General features: G+C 38.9%; 2 protein-coding genes across 2 annotated transcripts in view; one reads left to right on the forward strand and one right to left on the reverse strand.

Moving 5' to 3' along the window:
* Positions 1 to 359: 359 nt before the first annotated feature.
* cmklr2 (chemerin chemokine-like receptor 2) lies at positions 360 to 5,919 on the reverse strand. The gene is made up of 3 exons (XM_084122449.1): positions 5,727 to 5,919; positions 4,292 to 4,383; positions 360 to 3,515 (listed from the first exon to the last, which is right to left on the reverse strand). The coding sequence occupies exon 3, from the start codon at positions 3,512 to 3,514 to the stop codon at positions 2,444 to 2,446; it is 1,071 nt and encodes a 356-aa protein (XP_083978575.1). The 5' UTR covers position 3,515; positions 4,292 to 4,383; positions 5,727 to 5,919; the 3' UTR covers positions 360 to 2,443.
* Positions 5,920 to 15,402: 9,483 nt separating this feature from the next.
* Positions 15,403 to 22,456, forward strand: part of adam23b (ADAM metallopeptidase domain 23b) — a 47,802-nt gene continuing 40,748 nt past the window's right edge. The window contains exons 1-3 of the mRNA XM_084123347.1: positions 15,403 to 15,618; positions 16,490 to 16,686; positions 18,411 to 18,487. Coding sequence (XP_083979473.1) covers positions 15,537 to 15,618; positions 16,490 to 16,686; positions 18,411 to 18,487 — 356 coding nt within the window. The 5' untranslated portion in view covers positions 15,403 to 15,536. The remainder of the gene's footprint in view (positions 15,619 to 16,489; positions 16,687 to 18,410; positions 18,488 to 22,456) is intronic.

The raw sequence follows: 22,456 nt of genomic DNA on the forward strand, positions 1-22,456 counted from the left end.
GTCAGCCCTTAGTTTCCTCAGTTCTTTGTTTGGTCTCATCTTATTACTATGTGGTTTTACTATGTGCTTTATTCCTGGCATTCTCCTGCATTTTTCCTTTTTGAATTTATTATTAAAGACTTTTTAAAGATTAATGATATTTTTTCCTACTCCTGCGTCTTGCAATTCATCACAGCCACAACGTGACGCTTCCATTGGAACAGTCTGCTCACTTCCATTAGTTCTTCACAGTAACCCAGATTTTTGATCCAAATTTCATGTCAAATTTTTTTTTTTATAATAAAACATTATACCACAAATGTTGTTACTTTAAAATTGTAGAGATTTTATAACTTATAAAGCAGAATAATTCTAAAACATTAGAATGAGCAATTTATTACTAACTTTATTAATTCAGTTACAATGTGCATCCAAATGACACAATAGTATAATATGTACAATGAGTTCTTTCAAACAGAGCTGAAATTTCATTCCTCAATTTTACACTCTTAGAAAAAAAGGTTCCGTTGTGGTTCTATATAGAACTCTAGGGCTCTTGACTCAACTTTAAAGAACTCTGTACGCCAAGAAAATTATAAAAAGGAGATTGCATTATACTTATATGTTTAATGGGTTATTTCATTTTTCTAGTGTGTTTATGAGCTGCTTGATTTATACAATTTATTTAAAATAAGATTTTATAAAAAATGTATTAATTAAAACTTAATCCATAACATGATCCCATGATGGGACCTCCTAAAAGGTTCTATATGTGAAGCACCTGATGGAACCCTTTAACGTTCTATATAGAACCCAAATGTCACATTATACATGATGCACTTATTCACTCTATACTCAACACTTTATACATATATATATATTGTAGTCAACATTTGAAGTGGATCAAAAAAGTTCATCAAAGTAGTCCTAAGACAAGAACGGGTATTGTTCAAAATTCATGCATAACTTTGATGAAAGGTTTTAATCCGCTTCAAATGTTGACTACTGTATAGGTACTAAATATAAAAGAGATGATGCATTAAATACATATTTACGGCAATGTACTGCATTAGTTTTAAAAGTGCAGTAAGCTTTTTTTTTTTAAACGCTGTTAAAAGTGAATCGGACCGAGCTCCAAAACAAACTTGTAGCCAATAAGCAGTGTAGGGGGTGTGTCCACTCATGATGGGGGAGGAGAGAGAGTGAGCCAATCAGCAGAAGGGGCGTGTCCACTCATGATGAGGGAGGAGAGAGAGTGAGCCAATCAGCAGAAGGGGCGTGTCCACTCATGATGGGGGAGGAGAGAAAGTGAGCCAATCAGCAGAAGGGGCGTGTCCACTCATGATGGGGGAGGAGAGAGAGTGAGCCAATCAGCAGTAGGAGGCGTGTCCACTCATGATGGGGGAGGAGAGAAGTGAGCAATAGGGAGATTAGAAGAAAGACTGACGGCTGAGCCTGAGAGACATTACAAAAGAGAAAAGCTCAGAGGAATATCACTTGGGTACTGATCAGGCAATAGCTTTAAGACACGAGTTTATCTTACGAAAAGCTTTCCATCACTGGAGTCACCTAAGGCCTGAAAATGGTTGCAGAGCTTACATTGGCTACGTTTATATGCAACCAAATAATCCATTATTAATCGCAATGACGGCTCAATCGGACTGAAAACCCTTCATGTAAACACCTTAATAGAAAATTTTGATCCAGATGAAATTTCAATCGGATTGAAAGGGGTGGTATATTCCTTTTCTAATCCGATCGAGAGGACATGTAAACACTTGATCGGATTGAAAACCAAAACTGAAGGACTGCGCATGTGCAATGACGCTGAAATAGCATGATGACGTATGACGTGCGAAACGAGCTGTTGTTCCTGTTGAATAAAATGTCATATAAATGAGTGTCCCGTCATTCTAAAATTCTCCTTTCACTCTGTAAAGTGGAGCAGGACAACGTCCCACCAGTGCTTGTTTCGTATTCTCATCCACAGACGACTGGTTTTGGCCATTTCTACTGCGTGATAATTATAAGCAGCGGCACAACGGTTCATGCTCATTGTCTCCAAATTATGACCAGAGACGGATATTGAGTCTGCTGTTTAAAACAAATAAATAACCAATGTAGGAGAATGTTTATTATGCACAAACAGCGGGAAACTCTATATTTATTTGTGCAGTGTGCGCATGTCATAAAATCAATTCCGATTTGAATCTTGTGACATATAAACAAGACCCGATATAAACCCGATCACATGTTTAGCGTTCATATAAACACTACATTCAGATTCATCAATCGGAAACGAATTCAGTCTGATTGAAGCAAAAGGTGTGCATGTAAACATAGCCATTGTGAGTAACATTGGTCTTACTGCACCTTTAAAAGCCAGTATTTCCCAACCAATCTATTTTCAGTCAAGTTGGAGCTTTCTTGAGTTGGGGTTTGAGTTTGGAGGAACTGGAGCCCATCAGATGGAGGAGTTGGCCATGGGCTCTTCAGGAGAGTAGCTGACCAGTGCCGAATCTAACTCAGTCGCAGACACAGACTGACTCAGCTCTCTCAGCGAGTTCTTGGTGAAGTTAAACAACGACCTCCTCACCAGTTTACGCACTTTCTTGGTGAGCAGTACGTAGAGAATGGGGTTGACGCAGCTGTTGAAGAAGGCCAGGCTGGTGGCGAGCGGGAAGCCCACCATGAGCACGGAGTGAAGGTGTGTGGTGTGGTGCATGCTCAGCTCCATCAGGCTAAACGTGTGGAACGGCACCCAACACAAGAAGAACGCCAGGATCACAGCGGAGACGGTTCTGGAGAAGCTGGTCAAGCGTAACGAGTTGGACTGGCGCATCTTGACGGCGAGCAACACGCCGCTCACGGTGATGGTGGCGAACGGAAGCAGAAAACCCACGGTGGTTCGCAGAGACACGAGTACGACGTGTCTCACCATTACCATGTGCATGCTCTCATTGTGAAAGTTATTAAAACACACGATCTTCCCGTCATGTTGGATTACGTCCCGGAATATCAGGGCCGGACAGCTTAAACAGCAAGATATGATCCAAATCAGCGCACACACCCCCCAGGCCCGCCGGACGTTACGGTACCTTTCCGACCAGTTGAGGTGGACCAGTGAGATGTAGCGATCCAAACTCAGGACGGTGAGAAACAACACGCTGGCGTACATGTTCATGGTGCACACGAACGAGTTCAGCTTGCACATGGTCTTCCCGAAGAGCCAGTGAAAGTCTCGCAGCACGTAGTCGATGGAGAACGGAAGGAAAAGCACAAACACGAAGTCGGCAATGGCCAGATTCTGCAGCCATACACTGTTTACGGTCCTTTTGCTTTTGAGTGCGGTCACCCAGATCACCAAGCCATTCCCAATTACACCCAGAGTAAACGCCAGGCTGTAGATGATCACTGATATGATGTGAAGAGCTTCTCTCTGAGTGTAGCCATCAGCTTTGGTCTCCTCCACGTAGCCAAAGTCCGTGTATTCGTAAGTGAGGTTTTCATAGTCCGTGTCTTCTTGGGTCATCATCCTAAAGACAAAATGAGAGAAAAATTACTTTAATGTCTATTGACTTTTATTTAGATTGAAAGGAGAGCGAATTGCTTAAAGGTGATGTAATTTCACTAGAGTCACCAAGTGGAATTGCAAAAATTATCAAACATTTTTCCCAGAACAGTACCGTACCGTTTTGCATTTCTTTTGTCAGGATTGTCCCTGAAAGAGTTGTGATTTCACAAAGTTCCAAATTTTGTTTGCAGTGTTTTGAATTAATCTGTAACAAACAGTCATGAAGTCTGTGTTTTTGACAGATTGTGTGTATTGTCTGAGGGCAAAGTTTGAATTGGGATTCAGAAGTTAGCTGTTTGTAACATTGGGTGTGAGTTTTTAAAATTGTGTGTGAGGATTTGAGAAAATGGTTAAATGTCAGGAAAATGATGAAAAACTGTAAACTGAGTAAGGAGGGGAAAAGAATTCACACATATCAACAACGTCTCAAGCTGTGCTGATCTGCCGACATACCAAAGTCAGAGATTGCAACATAAACTCGGACATCTCTTATCAAATACATTTTTAAGCTCAGCATTTCTACAGATGTTTATTTCTTCTAAAAGATTGAAGAAGTGTGAAAATATATAAAAAAGTGAAATATCTGAGGCAAAGATGACACATAGATGGAAAATAACTGAGAAATACACAAATATGTATTCTAACAGTTACACTCAGTTCATGGAAATATTAAGTATTATGGAGCCTCAATCCAAACACAGTTTTTTAAAGACATTTCAGAGTTGAAGAATGAATTACCTGCCAGCGTCCAGCTCACGGATCAGTTCCTCTCTGCAAATACTCCTGCGCCAAATCCCAAAAGGATAATGCTGTCCCTGCTGGGTGTTTCCCTGTTTTTGTTCCCGGAGTAGAATGAGAGAGAGAGAAGGAGAGGGTAAGAGAGGTGAAGAAAGAGAGACAGGAGATATGGACTAAGCCTGGCCTACACACACACACACACACACAGTTTTGCCCCTTCATAAACTCATTCCTGTGTTTTGTTTTCTGTGTGCCGTCAGGAGCACAGGGGTCTGCCAGCGCGCGCACACACACACACACACAGACAGACACACACGCTCAGAGGGCTTTTTATGATTCAGATCTGTCACTAACTCCCAAACCTCTCACTCAACAGGAATGTATCACAGCAGGATCTTTCCATCTGTGCGACCAGAGGACTTTATGACCCTAATGAGAGATGCATGAATATTCTCTCTCTGGAAATGTGATCAGTTAATAAACGCAACTGTAATTCTGATGGGCTCAACACAAATCAGCTCATCATAAGTTTGAAAACTAGCTAGACCACTGAGCTGTCATTGCTTTCAAACCTTATAGTGCAATGAATGAGCAACAACAAGTGATATTATATTTCAGTTATTCAGTTATAATTATATTAATTCCGCCACACCAATGCAGAATTAATCCAAACTTGAGCAACAATGAGGGCAGAGATGTTTGCATAGCCTGATCTTCAAGAATAAAACTGGTTTCAATTAGAACCAAACCCAAGCTTTGTAAGTTTTTAAGTCTGTACATTTGTAAGTCCCTCAAAGAGTTTTCACTTCTGGAAAACCATCCATATGATTAAATAATCCAGAAACCAGCAACCAAATGAATCTAGAACTTCACTTTTTATTATTCAAAGCAACATAAAGCTCAACCTACAGTTAAAAAAAAAAACGCTTCTTAATAAAACAGTTCTTTGCCAAACTTAAGACGATGTAAAAAGACCGACTGAAGTACATTCATTGTGTAATGAGTGTAATGAATAATGCATTGGTGACACTTTACAATAAGATTAATTTGTTAACATTAGTTAACTACCTTAGTTAACATTAACTAAAAATGAACGGTACTTCTACAGCATTTATTAATCTTAGTTAATATTAAAGGTTGTATTTGTTAACATTATTTAATGCACTGTGAACTAACAGGAAAAAACAATGAACAGCTGTGAACTATGCACTATTTTTTTTTTTTTTTTGGAACTAATGAACTAACATTAACAAAGATGAATTAATGATGTAACAAATGTATTGCTCATTGTTAGTTTATGTTAGTTAATACATTAACTCATGTTAACTAATTCAACTTATTGTGTTAACTTAAAGTGTTGCCAATGCATTTAGTGAAGGCAGTTTTGTCATAAACTAGCCTAGTGAGAGAAACGTAACAGTAAACGTCGCCGTACCTTTGTCGTTGAGGATATTGTTCGCTAGTGTAGGTCCCAACCCCCAAAAGTTTAGGCAAATGTTTGCCCCATTTGTTGAAAGTGGTTTATAAGCCGTGTAAAGTGTGTCGTTTGGTGGAGGATGCGAGATAAACACTGAAGACTCACTGCACTGACTGGAGCGAACGTTACAATGGAGCGATTTTGCTCTCTCTCTCTCTCTCTCTCTCTCTCTCTCTCTCTCTCTCTCTCACACACACACACACACACACACACACACACACACACACACACACAAAACATACAAACTTATAAAACAAATTATATAAAACAACATATTTACACTACGTTTGTGTACTTTTTTGTTTTGATAGAAATTAATACTTTTATTCAAGGACATGTTTTAAGGGACAGTAAAATATTTGTGTTACAAAATATTTATATTTCAAATAAATGCTGTTCTTTTGAACTTTTTGTTCAAAAGCTGCTCTTCTGAAAAAAAGAAGAAAAGTGTAAAACATCCAACATTGAATATAATCATAAATGTTTTCTAGATCGTCAAATCATCATATTAGACTGATTTCTGAAGGATCATGTGACACTGAAGACTGGAGTAATGATGCTGGAAATTAAGCTTTGATCACAGGAATAAATATGCCAAAGAACGCTAATCTAAACGATTACAGTGGTTTATTAATTAAATGTATTATTACATATGGTTAATTCAGTATAATCATGACATTTTTCCCAGTCATCTCAATGGCAAAAAGTGTTCAAAATTGCCTGAATTTATATTTCCTGCTATAATTATTGCAACAGAATTAATTAATTTAATCACCAGTAGATTGTTTCCCCATATTTACCATGTTGCTGTGACCAGTTAATATATTTTACAGACCTCTGGTCTCTGTACTCATCACATTAGCACTACATAGTCGGCCCTATTACAGGTCTTTCATTTTGTGCGAATGAAGTGCATATGTCTGTGGTTAGTATAGTCATCAGATTTAATCTTTGCAGTCTGTCTGAGGTTCACAGTCTCAGATGTATGTTTCTGAGCAGCCACTGCCCCCTGCTGCAGTTGAAGTATGGCTTTACATGTACAGGATGCATATGGTGTTTAATTCAAACCTTAAGGGATGCGTGTGAGTCACTTCCTATTCCTTGGAATATGAACTGCAGATGAAGAGCTAGATTTTAACCATATTGTTGATTAAACAGCTCATTATTAGGCCTGACAGGTAGCCAGTGCAGTTGTGAAATCATGTATTGTATCTCAATGATCTGCAATTAATCGTTTAAGGTATGACGATCACTGTGGCTTGTGAGTAAATAAAGTAAATAAAGTAAAATAAACAGCCTGTTCTGAGGAAATTAAGAGGTCAGCCATCTGAACTGGGAAGGAAAGGGCTAAACTAGTTGAGAGTCATAGTTCAAGGCCATGGACAGCATTTGAACACAGAAATCCCGGGCTGATCATTCGATCTGTTTCCAGCATCGCTTCAGTGGCTCCACTGGGGTCTCATAATTTTAACAGGATATCCTGAAATTATAATGTTTGGAACATACAGTTAGAGGACACACAACCACAATGTAAACATTACTAAGCTGGAATGCATGGAATGCACATATTTATGTATAAATTAATTTATAAAAACATTTCTAAATTAAATAATTTTGTTTGAATTCTTTCTAAGCACAAACAATCCGCCAAAATGAAAAACTTGTTTTCTTTTCATTAATTAGCCTAAGTTTATGTTGCTAGTTTTATAAGGATTGTAACCCACTTTAATTAAAACCTAAAATAACAAGAAATGTTTATACAGTTGCATATAATTATAAGGAATGCAATGGGATATTTTCTCACATGCATTAACAAGTATTCAAATTATAATTTCTTACCAAAGGTAATTAATTGATAAGATCATATACTGATAGAAAACAGTTTGTTCGAGTAGACCATAAGACTTCATGAAAAGTCACTAATCCTCACTGTAAAAATAAATAAATAAATAATCCTGTAAAAAAACAGTAATTTTCTGGCAGCTGAAATGCCAGAAACCCCCCCCCCCCCGTTAATAAGATACAGTTTATAACTGTAATTTTACATACAATCTTGTCTTTTCTTTAGCTTTTTAATGTTTAATGAAGGATCATTTACTTGTATAAAAACAATACAATTATCTATAAATAAGGTTAAACACTGCTGTATACATATAACCAGCCTCTTAATTGCAAAAAAAACCCAGTATAAACAGAATAACAGTTTTAAAACTAGTAATGGATTTGAACAATTGCAGCAGTATACATAATATAACAATACAAGGTACACAGCTGGTTAATAATTAAACAGTCTGCCTCCAAAACCTTACCACTGGTCGACAGATGAATTACAATTAAACTAAGCAGGAAAGAGTGAGTGTTTTCAAAGCCTGAGTGACATTGATGAACATTCCTGTGCAAGTGAATGGAGGGAGATTGGACTCTCTTCTGAAGAATGTTCTCCATGTACTCACTATTCAGTCTGTAATTTTGGTTCAGAGTGAAAGAACCTTTCGAACACAGGTGTCAAACTCAGGGTTGAAGCTAAACTCTGTCAGTTTACTCTGACGGTGGCCCTCAAGGAACTAATTAAACACACCCGAGCCAGCTAATCAATGTCTTGGTGTACCTCAAGGTTCAACATTGGGTCCTTTGTCATTCAGTTTGTATTAATGACCTACCATACGTTAATTGTCAGATGTATGCTGATGAAGCAAGCTGCAGAAGAATTATCAGCTGCCATGGCCATTATCTCTAACTGGTTAATAAATTCATGTTTACACCTTAATGTTAGTAACACTGTATGTATGTTTCCGCAAATAGAGATCCAGATCCAGTTGTTATAGTAGCAGGAAGAAGATTATCAGCAGTGCATGAGTATAAATATTTAAGCATAATAATAGACTTACACAACTTACATTAAAAAACATCTGTAAAAAGTTAAAAGTTATACATTAATGCCATGATCTTCTGCCTCACCAGCTGGACACAGACAGGTGGAACTACATTACAATCAATACGAAGACTCTACAACCAGGCTTTGAAAATATTTTGTAAAAAATGCCTTACATGCCTTAGTTATGGTCCCTATCCCAAGGTCCCGTGTTGGGAGCTCCTTGTTGTCGCAAGATGCTAACGACGAATTCATTTCTCACGGGCTAGGAAGTGATTCTAGATGGTCGCTCAACTCAAAGTCTGTGGAGGGGTCATCATCTCTCTTGACACATAAACTGCCTGGAGATGACGCTGTCTTTCTTGACTCTCTTTCTTGCTCTTCCTCCCAGACCTCAGGGGCCATCATTTGCTTGTCCGGACAGACAGCACATCGGTGGTTGCCTATTTAAATCACCAGGGGGGTTTGTGCTCATGTCCACTTTGCAAACTGGCCCACCAAATCCTTCTGTGGTCTCAGCCCAGCCAACATTTGAATGTGGGGCCAAATGGGTATGAAACAAGCTGAAAAACGGGCCCCATTGTCCGCAGGTTCCATAATGGCCCCATTTTAATTGCCCAGACGGATTCCAGATGGTGGGATACAAGTGGACAACATGCACAAGACCCATCTCGGTCCCAGCTTTAGGGAAAGCTGCTTTCCCTCGGAGAAGCTTACATCCCTGAGTGCCAAACCCAGGGAGCAGACATGGCAGAAGAGGATCTGTTTGCGTCTCGAGAGACGTCTCACTGTCCACTCTGGATCTCCATCACGCATCCAGCTCCTTTGGGACTGGATGCCATGGTACAGACGTGGCCGAGGCTACGTCCGTTCACTTTTGCTCCGATTGCTCTGCTCCCGGGAGTTCTGGAGAGTCCCTTTGAGCCTATTGAGGAGGTTCCAGTCAAGTTTTTTAATCTCAAAGAGTTGTTCCTCCTAGCTACCATGTCTCTTAAAAGGATAGGAGATTTGCACGCTCTATCGATTGCCCTTTCGTGCTTGGAATTTGCATCTGGCATGGTGAAGGCATTTCTTCAACCGAGGCCGGGTTACATTCCTAAGGTCCCCACTAATGTCTCTAGATCTACTGTGCTGAAGGCCTTCTGTCCTCCTCCATTCCGGGATCCAGACCAGGAAAGAAACAATCTGCAGTTCGGGCATTAGATGCTTACGTCCAGAGAGCTGCAGTGGCGTAAATCAGAACAGCTGTTCAACTCATCTGTTTTGAGGTTTTACAACCAGGTGGACTTGAGCTCTTCACCAGGGGCTCGGTTGCTCTCGTCTAGTGCTTTCTTCAAATGATTCCACACTAGACAGACACTTGTCATTATGGCGGCGTGGGTATAAATGTTCCCAAAGCGTCAATCGATGCAGCACGAATTCCCTTGTAAGGGAACGTTTCGGTTGTAACCTTGGTTCCCTGAAGAGGGAATGAGACGCTGCGTCACCCTGCCATACTTCCTGTGTGCCTGTCAGCAACTTACTTCAGCCTATTAGAAGCTAGCGTTGAACTGTTTGGGCATGCTTTATAGTTTCCTGGTCGTGACGTCACCTGCCTCTGACGTCCCGCCATACCGTTGGACTGATTTCACATGTGCTTCATGACACAATCACGCAGAACGTTCCCACAGTGTCAATCGACACAGCGTCTTGTTCCCTCTACGGGGAACAAAGGTTGTAGTCGTAACCGAGGCGTTTGTGTTAATATGCTCTGTTATGGATATGTTTACTGGAATATGTTTTTATTTATTTATTGCCATAACAAGCAGGTTTCAAGAAACGTGCAAACTTAATTTTAATTGATCTAAGTTGTCTGCCTGAAGGTAGAGGAGGAGTTAAGAAATATCTAGCTGGTGTGTGTGATATCTATGAATCTTTTCTGCTGGTCTGTGAAGCTGCCAAACCACACTATTACTGAGAAAGTCAGGACGCTTTCTATCACAGCTCTATAAAATCTGGACATACCAACTTTAGATACTTTTTCAGCTGTCTTAAAGGAACACGCCGACTTTGGGTATTTTAGCTTATTCACTGAATCCCCCAGAGTTAGATAAGTCCATACATACCCTTTTCATCTCCGTGCATGCCGTAACTCTGTCTGACGCCCCCACCGCTAGCCCCCTGTGGTGAGGAGCAGAGAGTTCGCTCAGAGTTGGAGTAAATCACTCTGCAGAAATAGCAGTGCTTCGCCTTCTGAGAATATAGTTCCCAGTATGTATACGGTTAGAAGATGGTTGTGTCTCATGTGACCTTGTTATTTGTACACGCTGTGACTATACAAATCACAACATGTAAATAGGAAAATGTTGGCGTTATTTTGTCACTTATTGGGAGCAGTATGCTAGCTGGAGCCATTTACCTCCAGTCTTTGTGCTAAGCTAGGCTTGCGGTGGGTACGTCAGACAGAGTTACAGCACGCACGGAGATGAAAAGGGTATGTATGGACTTATCTAACTCTGGGGGATACGGTGAATAAGCTAAAGTACCAAAAAGTTGGCATGTTCCTTTAAAAAATACAGTCTCTAATGGGATTTCTTGATAATGCCTCTTAAGCTATCATGCAACTTCAACGATGCAGAAATGATTGTTCCAAGAAACTTAAAACATTTTCAATGACCTGATCATTAATAGTTAATGGCCTAACAGCATCTTTTCTCCACCGAAAATCAATCACAATTTCCTTTGTTTTTTGAACCTTCAATTTCAAATTATGGGTGTAACTCCATTCAATCAATGTTGATACCTCATTTCTGTAGTCAGATTCATTAGTGTCTGTTATCAAAACAATTATTGTAGTATCATCTGCAAACTTACACATTTTAACTGATTCACTGTGCGAGACAGAATCATTAGTGTACATATAATACTGGTGACAATACACAGCCTTGTGGAGCTCCCACACTTATTGTTCTAGGGCTCAAAATATTGTTGTTGATTTTTACTACTTGTGATCTATTCTACGAAAAATTCAGAATCCAAAGAGCAAGGGAGTGATGAACCCCCAATTGCTCTAATTTAACAAAGAGTTTAGCTGGAACAATTGTATTAAATGCAGATTTATCCACAAAAAGAGCCCTAGCTTAAGTGCCAGGAGTCTCAAGTTGTTGCAAAATTGAGTGAAGACACAGAGCAACAGCATCATCAACCGACCTGTTAGCCTTATAGGCGAATTGATGAGAGTCCAGACAAATGGTTGAAATTAAATTTTTAAGTACCAATCGCTCAAATATTTTCATTACAACCCGAAGTTAAGGCCACTGGTCTGTAATCATCTAAGTAGCTAATTTTCTGCTTTTTTGGCACTGGAATTATAAACATACTGGAACTCTGCATACTCTTAGCGACCGGATGAATATACCGGGGCAAGGGTGTAGACACTGATATCTTCCTGCAATTCTGCCTGCTCAGCAGGTTCCTGACTCCGTGTTGTTCTATTTTAAAAGGAGGAGTCATTGAACTGGGCCAGGAGGGCAGCATTAGCTGACTATAGAACACATTATGATCTTCGGGTAATGTAATGTCATCAGAGATAACTGTAGCTTTTACCTTATAGCATGTGATCTGCTCCAGACTTTTCCAGACACCTTAAGTGTCTTTGGTCTCCAACTTATTTTCCAATTCACACTTGAATTTAACTTTTGCCTTTTTAACTGGTTTTTCAAAGTCACTTTGCTATGATTGGATAACAGTTTTGCATATTATAATGAGTTTCATGTAACGGTGGGCGGGGCTAGACAGGCAGTGTTGAAGTAGGCGTTGATGATCTTCTGCGGAGGCGGTGTTTGATACCCTTTGACGTCATAGATCCCCACTTTTAAAAACCTGTCGTTCGCTGTGCCTGGTGTCAATAAAAGCTTTTATTGGACTAACAAGGAAGTTTTCAGTTCTGAAACTTACAGGATATTCTTATATGATGACCTCTTATGTCAAAAGCTCAAGGAAAATTTGATTTCTCACTTCATCACCCCTTCAATTTCCTCCTTTGATTAACATATTCCTGACTGCTATTCCTCTTCTTCCCTTTCCCTTTTGTGTTTGTTCCCTGCCACTGGATTCAGAAGTAAATGGATTATTTTTAGTGCAGTGAATGAGTCATCATACCAACAGAACTAGCTAACAAGCCTACAGTAAGTATAACATATGGTTTTAATCTTCTAGGCTGCACTTTAGTTAGGGATTGTGTTTATGAAGGGAAAATCCCCCATTAAAATGACTTAAAAAAACAAAAAAAAACAAGAAGAAAATTATTTTAGGAAAATCTTATCCACTATTGCATCCCCAACCACAAACTGCCCATCACATTTGACTGGTTAATAACCTTAACATGATTTTCTTCAGAGGACTTTGTCATTATGTTGGGTTATAATTCGTCAAATGTGGTATGACATCCCCTTGAACTGCTCTCATTGAAGAACCCCTTTTTATCCCATACTTGTTAGGATAAACCAGGGACATCACTGGGGCCAATTTAGGAGGGCTTTAGACACCACCCCCATATATCCACCCAGCCCCCCTAAATATTTGCAATTAAAGGGTTAGTTCACCCAAAAATGAAAACTCTGTCAGTAATTACTCACCCTCATGTTGTACCAACTCCATGAGACTTTCGTCCATCTTCAGAACACAAATTAAGATATTTTTGATTAAATCCGAGAGCTGTCTCACTCCTCCATAGGCATCTAGGTAATTGATTCTGCCATCCCAGAAAAGTTAGTGAAGACAATGTTTTAAATAGTCCAGTGACTACAGTGGCTCAACCTTAAGTTCATCAAGCGACAAGATACTTTTTGTTCAACTATTCATGTTCTTCTGTGTGGGCTTCAACTTAAGGTTGAGCCAATGTAGTCACTTGGACTATTTTAAACATTGTCTTTACTAACTTTCTCGGCCGGCAAGTTTCAATAACATAGAAGCCTATGGAAGCGTGAGACAGCTCTCAGATTTCATCAAAAATATCTTAATTTGTGTTCCGAAGATGAAAGAAAGTCTTACAGGGGTGGAACAACATGAGGGTGAGTATACTGACAGAATTTTCATTTTTGGGTGAACTAACCCTTTAACCCCGTAATATAAAGACTAATTCGTGATCGTCTCAGTCCCCTTTAAAACCGACGGCAGGCTTCGGCTGTGTCATTCAGCATGTTCTTCAATCTGCAGTAGCGGGCAAGATGACAATGTGTATGCATTTATTTATAGATTGTTATTCATCTGCATCTGTGTAGTTCTTTGCCATAAATTCAGCATACATGATATGATGTAGGAGCAATTCAAGATGGTTTCCCATTCACTGTAAAATCTGGGCTTAATTATTTCTTTATTTTATGAAATTCCTTTCATCTAAATTGCATGAGACTTTGTGACTTTTCCTCTTGCTATACTTCATACTTCAGTGCATTAAAATTGCTAAAATTTGTTATAATATTTATTTTATAATAAATCCAAAAGCAAAACAATACAAAATAACTATAAAAAGGAGTGGAAATGGCAAATGAGCAAATGAGCAAATGAGTGGTCCTCTGCAGCCATCTACTGTTATCTCTATGAATGAAATTGATACATGTAAATCTTCTTTAAAGTAAATTTTTTACTGCACAAATGTAGAGTTAAAAAAATAATAGTGTTTAAAACATTACATGTGCTGAAAAAAAAATATTTCAAAAATATTTTACCAACATATTGCCAATCTAGACAATTACAGTAAGCTGTTTCCCCCAAAAGCAAATCTGAAAAAAATTAAATCAACATGGCAAGAACATGAATTTGAAAACAGTTTTGTACAGTATGTAGTCGTTCAGTTATTGAATTTTGTTATTTTTTAAACAAAATATCTTCTTTAGAGGAGCTTTAATTGACCCTTTCTTTTTTTTAATGAATCACTCAACCGATTCTTTCAAACACTTTTTTTTTTTTTTTTTTTTTTTCAGAGCGAAACTAGTCAGAGTAACCTGCAATATTAAGTCTAAAATGTAAATTACTAAAAAAAAAATAATATTTTTTTTATTTTTTTTTTAACTGTTGAATGTCACTAATTACCTGAGGTCGAATCCCAGCTATTCAGAACAAATATTAGGCATATGATAATAGGTATCTTATACATATCTAGTTCAGTCATGAAACTCTAAACTTTAAGGATGCGGTCCTTCACATGTAATCTGCTAGCGGTCACATCATTACCACATGGCACAAGCTGATTGGCCTCTGCTGATCCTGCTGCCAATGAGATTGCTTGCTGAACATTGCTATACATTGGCTGTATAGGCTCCAGCACACTATTAGAGCTCCTCTGAACCCCTCCACCTCCCCCAGCTCCACCTGCCTAGATCTGCTACAGGATTTATGTGTGTGTATTAACGTAATGCAGCAGCAGCACATCTTACATGCTCACAGCAGCGTGTCTGTGTATCTACTAGCAGTAACAAGTCCATACTTGCTCTGCAGCAGCAACTGCCAAACATATCTTTCATAGGCCAATAAAATATCTATATATAGGCCTAGATATTATATACCCATAAGATATAGAAGTCTGCATAACATTATAATTTGAGGATATTTATTTATATAAGAACTGTGTACAGGACATGTATAATCTTATCTTTGCGATACCTGCAGTATGCATGCATAGATTTAAAATATAATCTTGTGTGGGCAGATCAGCTGGTAGGGCAGGGGGATCATGTGGGCAGATGCACGGCACCTGCGCGCGGGAGCATCATTATCTGAAGCGTGCTCGCGGAGATCTCGGGCTGGCCTCCGCCTTCACGCTCTGCACCATCAGGACCATCAAGGACAATGAGCCCCTAGCGAGCCACCGCATCCATACGTTAATCTCGCGCTATTCCATAGAACAACTATGAATCATGTATGTGCTAGTACTGTCAAATCTGCTCGCGTGCATCCTCGCTTCTCGTCTCCAGCCGTTCGTGGCGTCAGCGTCAGCCGGTACGTACTTAACCTTAACCGAATCACTCTGTATTGAACTTGCACAGACCGCCAGTGCGCATCCTGATAGTTGTAATATGTTTTATAAAGGAATGCGATGTGCTTTCGCGAGTGTCCGGTTCGGGATGTTTTCAGGGAGTTGTGCTTCTGCAAGGGCATCGTGTGTGTGTGTGTGTGTGTGTGAATGCGGAGGACAGCAGGGAGCAAAGTGTCCTGACTGAGAGAGACAGAGACAGACATGTGCGTGCTAATACAGCAGTGTGTCTCTGAGGCTTGATATGGTCTGGGCTCACAGATGAGACTGCAGAAGTTGAAATGCATTTCTATTTGGATCCTCAATCTCTTTAATGCATCGATTGATCATGCTTAGAGCTTTTAGTCCTCCTGTGCATTTTATCTTGAGAAATTGACTTTAGAAATCTCACATTGAGTCTGGTTTTATTTCTCAGAGGGAATTTCATGAAAACCAGGAATGCTTGTAGAGAGGGATCCCAATAAAAGTCTTCAATGGTATAACTTATTCATTGGGCCTAGGGAAAAAGGCAAGGCACCCGTATCGAGCCTCTTAGCAATACATTTTATCATACAATAATAATGGCATAATGTAAGAAATGATAACATGAGTAGGCCTACCAGAGCTTTATGGCATGGTTATTAATAGTCTAAATAGATCCAGTTTTTCCCGATCATCTTGTGACGCATGTATTGTAGTCTGCATAGTACACTGACACCAAAGCCTTCCTGTTAATTCCTCACTGATTTCTTTGAGGTTCAGTGTCAGATTGGCCTAGTTTAGATGGTGTTAGTGTCAGGAGCGCTCATCGGATGTGGAGACGGTTTCAGTCATGTGTGTGTGTGTGTGTGTTGTCAGTGTTGGAAGCTGAGATCCCCAGGGAGGCGGTGTCAGATGATACTGCAGCGGGACAGACGCACAATGCCAGCGTCCCACAGGAGTCACAGCGCACACTCACATACCCCTCTCGCCTCATCTACTACCTGAACGAAGCTTCTGAGAGCACCTACCATGACCTGAACACCCGCAGTAAGATTCCTGACCCACACAGACAGGTGAGAGCAGCTTCACTGAACTCAGCATCCGGGGCAGAATATGATACATCAGCTTATGTCCATAGAAATGTGCGCGGATCTAAATAAGACACTGCTGAGGCAGGATAGGGGACTTGTTGTGTTTGGTAAGGATCACACTTTCGTATTATCACATTATCTTATCTTTTTACTACTTCCCATGGACCTTCAGACCCAAGTAAACGAACGCATACATTCGTCAGGCATAACATAATGCTTCCAGCACAATCAAACTCTATGCATCACTGAACTCGAGAGAACACAACAGGACTGTTTTAAGAAACTAACATTCCCTCTTTCATCTAGCCATGATCTCAGCTAACAGGGAATGTCTCTCCAAATGTGATATTCATACACTGTGCAACAAGATGAAGCATTAGGCGCTCATTTCTTTACATTAAACACAATGTAGAATAAGAGCTGCCATCTAGTAAGGTGATCAGATTTTTAAAAATGAAAACACAGCATATTTAAAGTGCAGTGGTCATTATATGAATGAAATTTCCAGTGCCGTTATGAATAATAAAGTGGGGCAGTTCCATTAGACCATTATAAATGTAGTGCTGAGAAGAACTATATCATACTCATCATACTACTTTTATTAACTGCATTTAGTAATTGTAAATTCTATCCGTTATTCATTACATGTACATTACATTAGATTAGATCCATTAGTCAAACTAATGCTCATTTAATAAAGTCTGTGCAACAAAAACAATGTGTGAGCTTTTAAAGTTGTAATGCAACTAAATAAAATATTTGCATCAACTAATTGTATTAACTTAATTTTATTTAATGCACACTTTAAATATTAAAAGTACATAAAAAACTGTGCTTGCAAATAGTATATTAATGAATTAAATGCACACTTTTCAAATTAATTTAAAGTACACTTTTATGACTGTTTCTTAACACACTTAAGTGTACTTTTTAAAAATGTTGAATTAAAGGTTTTACTTTAAAATCCATTTTAAATCATTATGTTTTAATCATCTTCTGTTGTGCTTTAAAGAATTACACTTAATTGAATATGTAAAGGTCACGTAAAGTACTTATTGTGTAATTAGAAATGTAGAAATGTTTTATTTAACCATAAATGATTGTTAGTACATTCATCTGTACACTTTAAGAAGTAATTATGATTACATATAAAGATGTGCTTAAGTCCTTAATTAAGCTAAATTAAGCTATAATACATTTTCATTTAATTGCAATTAACACACAATTTAGTGAATTCTTTTAAAATATATTATTTCCCTAATAATTACTCTGAAAGTATTCTAAAGTGTACACACACACCCCTTATTTGAAAATCATTATTTTATATAAATGAGGCTAGAAATTCATCCCAAACCGCCATATTACACAACCATTCGATAAAAGACACTGCAACATTTAATTACTTTTTCTTATTTATTAACTTACTGGAAGCAAAACAAAAGATACGTTCAAAACAACTGAAAATAGACAGTACTACTGACTGGCTGAGTCACGTTTCACCAGCCCTGATAAGAAGACGTGTTTGTGACTATTACTATGATAATGACATCACTCAGACATTGCTTTAGAAATTGCTTAACAATGTTTTGATTGTACCATAGAAATGAGTGCATTTCCTATGACAGCTCGAGGGACTTGATCTGTAAGCGTTTGGTCATTCTGGCATCCAGCTGACTCTAAATCTGGACTGTTTCTTTCTTCAACAGGAGGTTCATCTCGCTCAGGCTTCATTCCAGCTTCAGGCCTTTGGATCCCAATTCATTCTGGACCTCACACTAAACAAGTGAGTATTGCTAAGTCAAATCAGTATAAGAGTAACTTGTGCAGACTCGCATCGGCCTCACACACACGTCTCTCATGACTGTTGATGTGACAGACTATTGATGTGTTGTGTCTCTGTGAAACTAACACATGCACTTAGGGGAATGCAGGTCCTCTCTTTTGTGTTACTGGAAGCAAAGTTTGTATGATGGGATCCATTTCCATTCAGCTTCGTGGATTTACACTGGAAATGACTCCATATCCCTTTGTCCCCTCCACATAAAGTGGTGTTGAGCGCCTGAATGGTTATTGCAGGTTTTGTAACCAAAACACTACATAACTACACCCTTCTGTGATCACACAGAATCCCCACAGCCAGACATTCATCTGAAGGGAATGTGTTTGTGTGTGGTTAACACATGCACGCTCACAGACACGGCATCCCTCCTGAAATAGAAGTGTGCACTTGTAGCACTGAATATTGCGCTTGTGCAATTTCAAATCTTAAAAGTATATTTTTTAAAAACTACTTGCAGATAATATTACATTAATGAAATAAAATGACACTTTAGTGTACTTAAAGGGTTAGTTCACCCAAAAATGAAAATTCTGTCAGTAATTACTCACCCTCATGTTATTCCAACCCCGTAAGACTTTTATTCATCTTCAGAACACAAATTAAGATATTTTTGATGAAATCTGAGAGCTGTCTCACTCCTCCATAGGCTTCTATGCAATTTCATTCTGCCGGTCCAGAAAGTTAGTAAAGACATTGTTAAAATAGTCCAAGTGACTACAGTGGCTCAACCTTAAGTTTATCAAGCGACGAGAATACTTTTTGTGCACAAAAATCCCCCCAAAATAATGACTTTATTCAACTATTCATTTTCTTCCATGTGGGCCTCTGATGATTTCACGAGAGACAAGACGCACGCGTGATGGGTCTCCATGTAGTGTTAAAAATGGTTCTTAAAGGGATACTTCACCGTTTTTTCATATTAAACTATGTAATTCCCTTAACTAAGACGAGTTGATGCATACCTCTCTCGTCTCAGTGCGTGCACTCAATCGCTATGGCGTGCGGCGACACTTTGAAAGCACTTAGCTTAACCCAGTTCATTCATTAGGGACCAAACAGAGATGAAGCTAGAAGCGACCAAACACCTCCACGTTTTCCCTAACTATAATGTATGGCAGAATAGCACTTGAAGTTGGAAGCACTTCGACTCGGTGCAGTAAAAAGTCACGTTGGTTCTAATGACAGAAGTGAGAGGGAGAGGATTTTTCAAGCGTGACTTTTTACTGCACCGAGTCGAAGTGCTCCCGAGTGCTATTCCGCCATACATTATAGTTATCCTTTTTACCCGCTTAGAAAAGCGCCACGTTTTATTTTGTGTCACCATACTTGGTCGTGTAACTACTCGTGTAACTGTATTTAAATAGGGAAAACGTGGAGGTGTTTGGTCGCTTCTAGCTTTATCTCTGTTTGGATCCTAATGAATGAACTGGGCTAAGCTAAGTGCTATCAAAGTGCCGCCGCGTGCCAGAGCGATTGAGTGCACGCACTGAGACGAGAGAGGTGTGTATCAACTCGTCTTAGTTAAGAGAATAACATAGTTTAATATGAAAAAACGGTGAAGTATCCCTTTAAGTGTGCATTTTACTGGATGTTCGAATCGTGAGAAACCAAGTAGAAAACATAAAAGTGCCTTACCAATGCTGCAAAATGAATGGCTTACCTTTCATACTTTCCCATCAAATGATCGTGAGCGTCGTCTTTTCAGTTCTCAGTTTTGATACTTCTCACTCAGAGCCACACAGAAGAAAATGAATAGTTGAATAAAGTCGTTATTTTATTTTTTTGCACACAAAAAGTATTCTCGTCGCTTGATAAACTTAAGGTTGAGCCACTGTAGTCACTTGGACTGTTTTAACAATGTCTTTACTAACTTTTCTGGACCGGCAGAATGAAATTGCATAGAAGCCTATGGAGGAGTGAGACAGCTCTCAGATTTCATCAAAAATATCTTAATTTGTGTTCTGAAGATGAACGAAAGTCTTATGGAGTTGGAGCAACATGAGGGTGAGTAATTACTGCCAGCATTTTCATTTTTGGGTGAACTAACCCTTTAAAGACAGGACACTTACATAACTATTCACTCAGGGGTGGACTTACCCAATAAGCGAAGTAAGCAGCCGCTTACGGCCCCGGGGAATTAGGGGGCCCCGACAGATACCAAGAAGCCTATATAAATCATATATTATCCTATTTCTTAGTTTTATATCATATATTGTATGGCCTGTTTATAACCATTACGATTTGAATGTTATTATTACATCTGCTCGAATACGAGGCCACTCCATCATGAATAGTGAACTTTCCTGTCGTACTCCACATGCGCGAGCAGTTCGACGACACTGCCAGATGTCGGAGAACAGACAGAGAGGTAGAGATAGAGCGCACAAGATTGAGAATTTGCAAGCAGACGGCGAGGTTTAGAAATTATACAACAATGGCTATGTTTACTGCATGCACACCTTTTGTTTCAATTGGACTGAATTCATTCCGATCGATGAATTCGAACATAGTGTTTACATGAAAATTAAATAAAATGATAGTGTGTATGTGTGCGTTTATATGTCACAAGCTTTAAATCAGAATTGATTTTGATTGATCGGATTAGAAGTTTCGATCGTAATTGTGAGTGTAGCCCGCGATCATGAACAGCACACAGACGCGAATAGCACACAGGTTTTAATGAGTGACGATCCTGCTTTCTGGCCGAAACACCTGTCAGATCATGAGCTTTGAGTTTGTGATATTTTTCTTTCATTTGTGAATTCATTTTTATTATTATATTTTACATTGAGAAAATTGGCAACACTTCCAGGTTACAGAAAGTTTGACACATTATATTAAAGTGTAATCACAAATATGGTGTAATTAGATGTAAATTTAATAAGCATGTTTCTAGCATGTTTTAACTCATGGCTAACATGTTTTACAAGCTTTAATAGTGATAGAAAGCTTAAATACTCTATTAGAGTTATTGTATACAAGTTTTGAACACGTCAATGAAAGTCTTTGGGAATTTGGGATTGTTCGAAAGTCCGGTACGGGAATTCCCAAAGTCGGATCAGTCTGAAAAGACATAGCAACGTGAGTCAGAACAGTCTGAAGGTCTCACCCTTGAAGGAGTTTGTTAGTTGTAGCTTGAAAGCTGTAGGAGTTAAGAGTCAGAAACTTTAATCTCAGAAGAAGAAGAATTCTTTCTTTCTCAAGCCAACATAATTACACTGTTGACCCAGTCTAATATCTAAATACACGGTACAGGTCAGATTGAGCTTGATTCCAGATGTTGTTCCAGAGAAAATAAATCTTTTTCTTTGTAATAATTCATGAAAATCTAACAATTCCTCTTGGTGGCTAAGATCACCTAGATAGTTGATCGCTGTTTTATCTACAGTTGTAAGTGATTTAGCCTTTCTGAAATCTTGCCAACAGTTAATGAACTAATTTAATGGCAGTTAATGTTAATGTATAAAAGGTTATTACAATAATAGCACATAACAAGTGACTCATAAAATAAGTGTTGCCATTGGAGTACATTGAGTTTGTGTTATTGTTGAGTTACTTTTATCAGTTCATGATGGATTAGTATGGGAAACTTGGTCACACTGGGTCGATAGTATTGTTATATCAAGGCCATATTATGTACACAAATAGAGAAGGATGTAGTACAGTTCTTTCTATCACAATGTTTCCTGATATTCCCTCACATATGCACGCACGCTAGCCTAACCTATTCTAATATTCTGATCTGCTCCCGAGGAAACCTGACTGTGCGTTTGCGTCATTTCCACAAGGTTACAGGAGAACGCCATTCTGGCAGAAAGTGGCAATTTTGGCATCTTGAAATGAGCAGTCAGCTAAGAATGAGACAGCTAGCGGTTTGTCAGCTAGAGTGTGTGTTTGTGTGTTCTGCCTCGC

The sequence above is a fragment of the Abramis brama genome (assembly GCF_963993115.1).
Source record: "Abramis brama genome assembly, chromosome: 8".
In the NCBI taxonomy this organism is placed as follows: domain Eukaryota; kingdom Metazoa; phylum Chordata; class Actinopteri; order Cypriniformes; family Leuciscidae; genus Abramis; species Abramis brama.

Coding starts and splice junctions, on each gene's coding strand:
- cmklr2 (XM_084122449.1), bottom strand. CDS start 3,514: ATGATGACCCAAGAAGACACGGACTATGAAAACCTCACTTACGAATAC.